This window comes from Dipodomys ordii, unplaced genomic scaffold (assembly GCF_000151885.1).
Source record: "Dipodomys ordii isolate 6190 unplaced genomic scaffold, Dord_2.0 Scaffold24, whole genome shotgun sequence".
In the NCBI taxonomy this organism is placed as follows: Eukaryota; Metazoa; Chordata; class Mammalia; order Rodentia; family Heteromyidae; genus Dipodomys; species Dipodomys ordii.
The window spans coordinates 213,900-225,363 of record NW_012267240.1 but is presented as its reverse complement, the minus strand read 5'-3'; the positions used below and the strand labels follow the sequence as shown (position 1 = coordinate 225,363).

At 45.0% G+C, this 11,464-nt stretch overlaps 1 protein-coding gene across 1 annotated transcript in view; it reads right to left on the bottom strand.

Annotated features, from left to right (window-relative positions):
* Positions 1-2,193: 2,193 nt before the first annotated feature.
* The window catches only part of Lyst (lysosomal trafficking regulator), a 142,950-nt gene continuing 133,679 nt past the window's right edge, over positions 2,194-11,464 (bottom strand). The window contains exons 50-54 of the mRNA XM_013014561.1: positions 10,597-10,736; positions 10,310-10,407; positions 6,896-7,052; positions 6,022-6,093; positions 2,194-4,054 (exon numbers count right to left, since the gene is read on the bottom strand). Coding sequence (XP_012870015.1) covers positions 3,916-4,054; positions 6,022-6,093; positions 6,896-7,052; positions 10,310-10,407; positions 10,597-10,736 — 606 coding nt within the window. The 3' untranslated portion in view covers positions 2,194-3,915. The remainder of the gene's footprint in view (positions 4,055-6,021; positions 6,094-6,895; positions 7,053-10,309; positions 10,408-10,596; positions 10,737-11,464) is intronic.

Sequence of the window (11,464 nt, the reverse complement as noted above, 5' to 3'; positions counted from 1 at the left end):
CTAGCTATGTCATTTGCCCTGCAGAAGCTCTGCAACTTTATGCAATCCCATTTGTCCAACCTTTCTTTGATTTGTTGTGTTTCTGGGTCTCTATTCAGAAAATTTCGAAGGCCCAACCTTTTGCTCAAGGCTAGGGCTGTACAAATTTGAGCCACAGTTCTACTTCTGGTTTTTGAGTAGTTAGTTGGAGATAGTCTCATAGACTTTCCTGCCCAGACTAGCTTTGAACCATAATCCTCAGATCTCAGCCTCCTGAGTAGCTAGGATTACAGACTTGAGCCACCACCCCCTGGCTAGTATAGTTTTGACAGTACTGGGGTTTGAACTCAGGGCCTCAAGAGATTATATCATATTCATATTATTTTTTTTTCAAACAGCTGCAGTGCAGTATCTCCAGAGTGACAGGATGTACTTTCTGTCCTTGTCATTTACAGTTGGTGGCACCTCTTTCCCAGCTCAGCATCCATGGAAGTGTGCACTGGCGATAGAGCTTTCTTATTGTGTAGGACTGGATGTTGTGACATCCCAGATGTTTGCACTGAACCCGAGACTTTTTCTCCCGTCCTCAGTGTTCCACTGCTCTCCCCTCACTTCGCCAACTGCTGCCGCTGCTTTTCTCCAGGCTTTCTGGTGGACGGTGTGGAGCTTGTTTGATTTTGCGGTGTTGTCATTCCATAATAGATGAGGGCTGTTGCCCTGACAACAGGAGCCCATTGAAACAATAAGATAGCTATCCAAGAAATGGGACAAGGTGGGGAGGGGGCGGGAAGAAGAACAGCAAGAACTGGGCCATTCGGTCTGCACTGTGGGGCCCGCTGGAGACTGCTGAAGCGCAACTAGCAACACAAGGGGGACCCTGACTTGGATCCATGAGTTTTTAGTTTCAGTCAGCAGTGGAGCTGCCTTCAATGCTGTGTAGCTCTGCTGAGGTCAAGGTAGCCAAAGTAGTAAGAGACCTCAGGGCCAAGAAGGGGCACTAAGAGGCCAGGAAGCATCCTGGTGCCTCCCTTCCCACCATCACTGATGTCACACAGGCAGGCATTGACAAAAGGCAATTGCTGAGTTCTGGGAGTGGGATGATGCCTGGACCATCTTGAAAAGCCATGAAGCAAGGGCCAGCCAGGGGGGGGCATCTGTACCTGCCTTCCCTGCAGCCCTCCTCAGGACACAGGTGAGGGCTGCCAATCCTTCTCTCCCTGGCTGGATCCTGCTGAGGTTGACACCCGGTCCCTGTGCAGGTACTATTTTCTTCACTGAGGTTTCTGTTCATTCCCTAGGTTGCAACAAAACCTGCAGTCCTACAAGAGACATTCTAGCTGGGCATGGTAGTGGACACCTGTAACCACAGCACTCAGGAGACTGAGGCAGGTCATCCGTTTGAGGCCAGCTTGGACTATATAACAACATCCTGTCTCAAAAAAATTTAAGGGCTGAGACGAAGACGAAGCTCAGGGGAGATACTCTGTAAATTACCTCTGCCCAGACTGTGCTGTGTTCTCACGGTGTCTTGGCTCTGCCTCCCAACACTGACTTGTTGGTCATGCACCCACAGCATGCCTGGGCACTGACATGCTTTCTCAGTAGCCTATAACCTCCAGAAGGCAAGGGACTTGGAGGCACTGTGCCACGCCATATGGCCAAGGCTCACCATGGTGCCTGGCATGTGCTGGAGTTCACTGTGGACCTGCCACAGGTCCTTTGACATGAGCAACTGGTTTGGGGACTGACGTCTCAACTTCACTTAAGGGTAGGAAAGGTTGAAATGGAACATTTTAGGACAAAAAACACAATTAAAAATGAAATTTATCTTTTTGTAGTGATAGAAGTTTTTTTTTTAAGCATCTGAAAACCTATGTGGGCTGTTAAAAAGTCATTAGTGTGAGATCTGATCATGGATTTATTTTTATTTTTTATTTTGTCAGTAGTGAGGTTTGAACTATGGGCCTGGGTGCTGTCCCTCAGCTCTTCAGCTCAAGGCGAGCACTCTACCACTTGAGCCACAGCACCACTTCTGGTTTTCTGATGATTAATTGGAGATCAGAGTCTCAGGGACAATCCTGCCAGGGCTGGCTTTGAACCGAGATCCTCAGATCTCAGCATCCTGAATAGCTAGGATTACAGGCACGAGCCACTGGTGCCCTGCTTGATCATTGATGTTTAAGTCATATAAAGGACAAGCATTTAAATCTATTTTTATGAAATTTATTTCCAAACCAAAGTGGCAGTGTATACAAAGATAACAGAGCTTGTGATAATTTATAGGAATGTTTTGTTTCACATGCACATTAGGAAGTGTTTCCAACATATACATACTAGGTTTCATGCTGAATAAATAACCCCAATTAATTTTTATTTTTACAAAAAATAGAATATTGCACTCTTAACAAGACCAGTTATTTTGCATATTTTTCTTTATGATGAAATTCAGCCCTAAAAAAAGACTGAGTAGCAACCCTGTTCTAACAGGAGACCAATTTAAAGTTCTTAGTAAAAAATGGAAGCTAGACAATAGTTGTGTTTTCTTTTTGAAGCCATCACTGCAATGTGAGAGAGAATTCTCACCTCTGCACCAATGTGGCTTGTGCCGGCTTGGGCACAGCTTGCAAGGTTGGGCCCATGCGTGCAGCCCAAGATTAGAAGCACATGTGGCCCACTGTGCTTATCCTGACAGTCAGCAGAAACTTTGGAATTGCATTTTATAGTTTTTAAGCAGAATGTTTTAGAAAGTCTGGAAGTTACAAAAGTAGTTGTGTAAACATCATCTGAATTAAATTTCTGTAATAAGTGAATGACTTATTCTGAGGCAGGAATGCATCTTTTTATGGTAACATTTCCATGCCTATGTTAGAGTGTTTTCAAAGTCACTATAGCAGCACCCCAAGTGAAAATACGGTTGTTCCCACAGTGCCGGAGCGACTGTCCCACATGCTAGAGGAATGAGGCTTCAGAGCTCCAGGTCTTCTAGGTAGTACACTCAGCTTCCTATTGCCCTCAGAAACCTCAGGTGGTTCAGGCTAAAAGGACCAGAGTGAAAACAGCTTTCTAAGACAGGCATTCTGCTCTCCGTTTAAAACACAGTAATCTGTCTCCTTCCAGAACTGTGTTTCCTGCAGATCAGATGACCTGCCTTCCCTGGGCTGCAAGCTGGCACACCTGGCAGATTTTTTTGCCCAGTGGAGGTTTGCTATAGTAAGCGCTAAATGCTCTGGAAGGGACATTGTTAATGACATTCCACTTAAACCTTCATGGTTCAACTCAGGACATTCAATTTCTAGTGCTAGGGATTTTAAGTAAAAATTTCATAAGGAAACAGGATACATCTGAAATCAAAGATATAGGTATTCTTGCAGTGACTTCAAAAGAATTCTGGTTCTCCTTTGAGTTAAGAAGGGAACTGGCAAACAAAGCCTAATGCTGAGATGCATTTGCTGACTTTTCATATTCAGATTTTCCATAAAATGATTGGTGCAGAGACACCTAATGAATGATTTGCTTCTCAAAGAAAGCAATTGTTAAGTCCTGAAAATTTTTATTTTGTTTTCTTTCCTTTTTTTTTGAAGGGTAGGTGTGGGGTATTTCAAGACAGAAAACTTTTAAAATACAATTTTTAGACCATTTGATATAATTAGCCAATTTAAAGTCTACTGGCCCTTCTAGAAAAAAAAAAGGACACTCAGGAAAAACATGATTCGTATGGTCACTAGTGCGCTGACCCCACCTCCCACATCATCACTGAACTAGGACAGAAATCTCCTCCTGCAAACAGAGGCGACTTGGATTTGGTGCGGAGGAACAGATATCGTGGGTCCTGGATGGTCTGTTCCATCCTCGTCTCTTCAGGCTCAGCCCCCTACAAGTGGTAATGCTGGAACCTCCAGGCCGGAGGTCAAGTGCTCTGGGGGGCTCAGTCCCCGCTCACCCGGCTGCGTAGCTGCTGAGGAAGGCATAGAACATGGGCTGCTTCAGGCGCTGCTGGTCCTTCCGGCACCAGGCAATCACCGTTCCCTCACTGTTGGCGGTGTACAGATGGTGGCCATCACAGGAAAACGTGAGGCTGCAAAGACAAACCCGTTTGTGTGTTGTTTCACCTTGTTGGTCACATTACCCAAGTCAGAATTCAGCAGTCAGGAGCCCTCCCCTAGGGGTGGAGGGATGGGAACTGAATGACTGGCTGTCTTTTTCTCTCAGGTACATGGGGTGGGTCCCAGGGCCTTGCATGTGCTCTACCCTGAGCTCCAGAGCCAGACCAGGTCATTAGTTCTGACTATAAACTGTAACACAGCCACTCTGCTCACACGGCTGAAGCTCCTGTTAGCTGGCTGACCTAGAATCAAACTGAGGCCCAAGAATTAAGGATTAAGAATTAAGTCTGGCCGGGCACTGGTGGCTCAGGCCTGTAATCCTAGCTACTCAGGAGGCTGAGATCTGAGGATCGCGGTTCAAAGCCAGCCCGGGCAGGAAAGACCGTGAGACTCCTATCTCCAATAAACCACCAGAAAACCGGAAGTGGCGCTGTAGCTCAAGTGGTAGAGTGCTCGCCTTGAGCTGAAGAGCTGAGGGACAGCGCTCAGGCCCAGAGTTCAAGCCCCACGACCGACAAAAAAAAAAAAAAAAAAAAAAGAATTAAGTCTGTTCCTTCTTTGCACATTTTCTTCCTTCTTGTTTATGCTAAACAACAAATACTTGGGCGTGGAAACTTTGAAAAATACAAAAGCAGTTATTTTATCCTTAAAAATTAAATGATAATTAAAAAAAATTTTTATTGTGAAAATACTGTACAGAGGGGTTACAATTACATGGGCAAGATAATGAGTACATTTCTTACCAAGCATTGTAGCCTCCTCCTTTGTTTCCCCTTCCCATCCTTCTCTCCCCCCCTACCAAAGTTGTAAAGTTCGTTTTCGACATAACGACTTGTACATCTCACTGTTGCATGATAGATGATGTTAAGATAGATTCTATTTCCCTGAAAGAGGAACAGGTAAGACAATCTAATTTTGGTTCCTCAGGCTTTAAATTTAGTTTAATAAAAATAAATTTATTTTTTGGTAGTACTGGGGTTTGAAATTAGGGTCCTAATTACTAGGCAAGGTGCTCTACCACTTGAACCATGTCCTAAGACATTGTTTTGGTTGGTCATGGGGCTTGGACTCTGGGCCTGAGGGCTGTCCCTCAGCTCTTCAGCTCAAGGCTAGTGCTCTACCACTTGAGCTACAGGGCCACTTCTGGTTTTCTAGTGGTTTACTAGAGATAAAGAGTCTTGAGGTCTTTCATGCCTGGGCTGGCTTTGAACCACGATCCTCAGATCTCAGCCTCCTGAGTAGCTAGGATTACAGGCATGAGGCCCTGGTGCCCGACTTCTCAAGACATTTTATTTTAGTTTTTGAGTACGATCTTGTACTTATGTCTGGGCCAGTCTGGATCATGATCTTCCTACTTATGCTGCTTTTGTAGCTGGGACCACATGCAGGTACCCCTAAACCCAGTCTTTTATTTTATGATATGGTGTCTTGCAAACATTTTGCATGGACTAGCTTCAAACCATGATCTTTCTGATCTCTGCCCCCTGAGGGACTGGGATTATAAGTATTCACCATCATACGTGGCTAAATTTATTTTTAATACAGGATAATTTGAACTGCTTTACTTGTAGTTGGGTTTTTAAGGCTGAGCTTATGACCTGAGCCCAGGGTAACAGTCTGCCTGTCTGGTCAAGCAGAGCCTGATGTAGGCAGGCTCAGTACAGACGAGGAGGGAGAAGAGCAGCAACCATCATCCAGAGGTCTCCTGGCACACCACCCTGCCTTTCCAATACATGCTGAGAGGCGGGCTCAGAGCGAAGCTCTAGTACCCAGGTGGGCACCACACCTCTAGCTGCTGGGTCACGGACAACCTGCCCACTGACAAATGTGTTTTCCTGGGATGTCTTCTGTCACACACATCTGAGGTCTGTACACTTTAACATTTCTTAACAACATGATCACAAATTCTATTATGAAGAATGAAACTGGAAGATCTTACCTCACAATAGGCTTATTTGACTTGGGAAATATGATTTCCCTCACAGGTTTCAGGTCCCATGTACTCCACAACCTAGGGGAAAAAACAAACAAAACAAACAACAGTCATTACCCAATTACATAAACTAAAACTTTCTGCACTGAGAACACCTACACACTGTTTGCTTGTTAACTAACCTGGAAGGAAATAAACAACAGCATTATCTCTGAGAGGTTTGCGGGGAAGGGGTGAAGAAAAAGGAACTTTCACTTTGTATACTTTCTGTGTGTGTGATTTTTTTTTATTTGCTGTCCTGTGGCTTCAACTCAGGACCTGGGCATTGTCCCTAAGTCTCTGTACTCAAGGCTAGTGTTCTACTACTTGATCCATAGCACCACTTCCAACTTTTTCTAAGAGTCTCATGTACTTTCTTGCCTGGGCTGGCTTCAATCTGTGATTCTCAGATCTCAGCCTCCTGAGTAGCTAGAATTATAGATATAGTCCCTGGTATTCGGCTGTGTTTTTTTTTTTGGGGGGGCATAATTGGAGTACTTTAGTCTGAACTGACCTCATGCTTAGTATGCTCTACCACTTGAGCTGTGCCTTTATCCCCCTTTTGTTTTAGTTATTTTTCAGACAGGGTCCTTGCCCTTGCCCGAGCTGCACTTGGACCAAGATCCTCCTACCTAAATTTCCTGCATAGCTGGGATTTAGGCATGAACCACTGGGCAGCCTTAATACTATATAGATATAAAAACACATTTATGAAAAGGAGGAGGAAGAAGAGAAAAAGAGGAGGAAAAGGAGGAAAAGGAAGAGGATAAAAGAGGAGGAAAGGAAGAGAAGAAGGAGGAAAAGGAGAAGGAAGAGAAAGAGGAATCCAAACTCCTCTTACCTTACAATTCCATTTTCTAATCCCCCAGCAATTACGTTGATGGATACTCCCTCTGGCTGGTTGGAGAAGGCCACAGAACAAATGATCTCTCTACAGTGGACATGTCCAACAAGGTCCCCGTTCACTGTCCAGAGTCTCAGATCACTGCCCCCGCCAGCTGCAACACCAAGTTCCCCACAGGTCAGCAGATATGGGGGTGCACAGCCCGGGAGCATACCTCAGGGGCTGGATGAAGTTCACAGACAAACCAAAATTGAAGCCTCAAAATCACTGCACTGTGCATCTCACATGGGTAATACACAAACACAAGAGTACCAACCCCCACATGAGTGAGCCCAAAAAGGCAGATTCATAGAGACAGAAGGAGAACACAGGTGAGTAGGGGCCAAGATGGGGAGGAGGATGGAGCTTACAGATGTCATGAGGGTTGATCAAAAGGTGTTTTAAATTGTAGTGATGTCTGTACACCACTGTTAACATAATTAATGAGGCTGAATTGTGTATTTCAAATATGGCCTAAAATGGCAAATTGTATGGTAACTCTATTTGAACACACACACACTCCAGCGTCCCCAGGACTCTGCACTGTAGAGCACTGACCTGGAGATATTGTCTAAACAGTACTTAGCTTTTCACAGCAGCTGCTGTGGCCTTTTCTTTTAAGCTTATGGTCTGCTGAAAGGTTTGTTAAAGATGGAATGCGAGGGGAGTGCTGGTCAGGGAAGGTTGTGAGAGTCACTGAGTGCACATCCAGGGCATACTCGCAGGCTGGGTTGGCACACAGCCATTGCCCAGCCTGGCCCTTTAAAATGGAAAACCCAGGTGGGCCTGCAGCTAATGCAGTGAGCTCTGGACCTGTCTAGCCACACACTCATCCTAGCAGCCAACCTGTACTCTGGACCACCACAAAACCAGGAAACTTCTCACATGCCCAAGACTATGCATAACCAAACTGGATGCTGATATTTAACACCAGATTACTGCTACAAGTCAACAACTTGGGCACCCCCAAATCCTTCCATCCTTACTTAGACACTGACCTGGCCTCAGTCCTCACATGAGGAGGAAGCCATGATGTTATAAAAACAGCAATGTTCAATTACAACATTTCCAGAATTTAGCCAGTATTGCATCTTATTGCTATAAAATACACATCCTATAATAGCCAATGAATTATGATTAGGAGGAATGAGATTTCCAATGCAAATGTTGAGACTTTATGCACATATATATGCTATATATACATATACACAGACATACATGCATGTATCTGCAATTTTTTGCATGTATGTGGAGCTGGGATATGAGCCTAGAACCTCACAATTGCTAGGCAGGTACTCTACCACTTCAGACACTGCCATCCTTTTTGTTTTGAGACAAGGTGTCATTTTATGACCAGGTCTGTGATCTTCCTACTTAAGCATCCTGCACAGTTGAGTTGACAGGCATGTACCACAAGCCCAGCCACTGCTGGAAATAGACTCTCATGAACTCTTTTTTGCTCCAAAAAGCCTCAACTATCAAGCCCTGAATCTCGGCCTCCCAAGTAGCTAAAAAGGTACAGGCTTGAGCCCCCACAGTTGGTTTATTTTTATTGTACAACTATGTGATGGCATCCACTGAAAGGCAAAGATCTTAGCCACTGAAAGGCTAAGTCTAATAACGGTCCTGTCTTCTCAACCTATAAGGAAACAGGAGTCTGGTCTGGGTCGCTAAATATATTTGGCTTCTCTTAAAAAAATAATTTTCTTCCATTCTTAAGAGGATATGGTAAACCATGGGTCTCTGATGTCCATTATGCTGTTGTTAAAAAAGTAATTTCAAAAAATATGGTCTTCATACCAAGTGCTTTTATGACTTTTTATATATGTACCAATAGGCCTTAAAAAAGTTGAGAAGGCTTTTTTTTTTTGTTCAAATTGGGAGAAGTTTTAACCATTACTGTTACTCTCTGCTACTGGGGAACATATTAATACCTACTAGTGAGTTGTAATTACAGCAAAAGTAATTTTGCTTGGAGTTCCCATATGACTAGCTAATCTAGTATCTCCAATGTAAATCACTGCCAGCAGCAGGGAAATAACTGACAAAACTCAGCTCCCTCAGGATCAGTCCCAACTTGCAAATGTTGCCAAACCAAGAAAGTAGAGAACCTCATATAAACCATCACTGTATTACCCCCAGCACCCTCTGGACGTGCCCAGTGAAAGGAGGGAACCTCTGTATAAACCATCACCATACCCTCCATCCCCCCAATAGCCTCTCGATTTGCACAGTGAAAGCTGATGATGGAGAAGCCAAGGAAGAACAACCAGCAAGGTCATCAGTCGTGTGCGTACTGCATGAGGGCTTCTCCCTGACTCCTGCTTGATTCATTTCTTATGGCATGATTGACTGGCTGGGGGCTGAGTGGCAGAAGAAACACACCTGAAATTTGTCATCATGACTTAAGACATTTCTTTTCTTGAATAGAACAATGAATGAATGTGGTATAATAAAAAATAAATACTTGGCCTTAGCCCCCAGTTCCTAGTACTGTGCTTCCAAACACCTTAGAATCTACTGTCTTCCGAATTCTCGGTGGGAGGGGTCTGGGTAGCCTGAGGATTGGAGCAGGCCAATCAGTGAGGCCACCACAAATGAGAAGATGGGGATTTTCAGACCTTGCTCCTGAAGGAGGAAGAGCAGACCGTTGGGTACCAAGCACAATTATGCATGAAACCTCCATAAAACCCCTACAGGACATGGCCAGGAGCTCTTCCAGCTGGAGGGCCAGAGCAGAGCCTGGTGCAGCTCAGCTCCATGGGAAAGAGGCCCCTTCCAGACCTTACTGTCGTGCAAGCTGTCATCTGCCTCCACTTTTCTTTCCTTTATAATGAGCTCTGCCCCTCCAGACCAGAGCAGATCAGAATCCCTGGAGCTGGGTGCCACAGGGCCAAAGAGGACTTGGAGGCAGTTTACCCAATACAGGGGTTAACAGCAGCCTTCTACTCTCCTCAGCCTCTCCCCACACAACCCCCTCCCCTGCTTAGCCTACCAGGTACCTTTCTATTCCACAACTGTGTCTCCAAACCCAACTCATTGAACATGTGTTCTCTAACAAGGAAAGTAATAAAGCTAGTAACTAAAATAAAATAAAATAGGTTAGAAAAAAGGCTCTAAGAAAACTCAGATAATCAGGTAACAACAGTTTGTTTAAATGTGCTCATTTATTAGGGGAAGGCTGAATTATGACATTATGAACTCCTGCCTAAGTTAATACCTGAGTTGGGCAATGTGGCCTTGGGCTTTGTTGTATTTTCACAGGCACACATGCTGCGACTAAAGTGATTAGCCTTGTGAGGGACAGGGGACAGAGACCAGCTTGGCCAGAGGTGGAGAGGCAGAGCTGTGCTGTGGATATGGTCATCTCACCTGAATCACACACAGTAGCGATATCCCCTGACGTTTCACTGGCAGAGACAGCTGTGACAGGACTTTTATGTCCTGCTAGACTCTGAACATAGCACAGCCTGAAAAACAACAGATGTGAACTTTCATATGGTTGTTATACAGAATGACATCCTATACATTTCTACAGCTCTTTTCCTCAGCCTGTATGTCTGTTTTTCACAAGACAACAGGCCTCAGGTACTCTTGCTAAAAGCTGTAAGGTAGTCACACAGTTTGCTGTGTGGTGTCTGGGGTGGAGCTTCCCCTACCTGTTTAGGTCCCATATAATGCAGGTACCATCTCTGCTCACGCTGATCATGACACTGTATGGCTTGCAGACACACAGGCTGGTTATTTCGTCTGTGTGCCCATAGAGATGAACCTGTGCCTCCATTTCTATCTCTGAAGGCTGCAAAGTAGAAATTAAGTGAAGGATGGGATAAAAACAACCATAACACACCCTAGTGTAACATCTCACACAGGAAAAAGCAGAATGACTCGTATATTCTCATTTGTTTTTTTGGGGGGGTCTGGTCGTGGGGCCTGAACTCTGGGCCTGGGCGTTGTCCCTCAGCTCTTCAGCTCAAGGCTAACACACTACCACTTGAGCCATAGCACCACTTCTGGCTGTTTTTTTTTTTCTTTCTGCTTATGTGGTGCCTCATGCATGCAAAGCAAGCACTCTACCACTGAGCCACTTTCCCAGCCCCTCATTTGATCATTTCTTTAGTTAACCTAGTTAATTTTTTTTTTCTCCAATCCCGGTGATTGAACTCAGAGCCTGGGTGCTATCCCCAAGCCTCTCTGTGCTCAAGGGTAGCACTCTACCACTTGACCCACAGCAGCACTTCTGGCTTTTTCTGAGTAGCTTACTGGAGATAAGAGTCTCATGGACTTTCCTGCCAGGTCTGGCTTTGAACTGTGATCATGAGCTCTCAGCCTCCTGAGTAGCTAGGATTACAGGCGTGAGCCACCAGTACCTATCTAGTTCAAACGTTTTTTTTTTTTTTTTGTCGGTCGTGGGGCTTGAACTCTGGACCTGGGCGCTGTCCCTCAGCTCTTCAGCTCAAGGCGAGCGCTCTACCACTTGAGCTACAGCGCCACTTCCGGTTTTCTGGTGGTTTATTGGAGATAGGA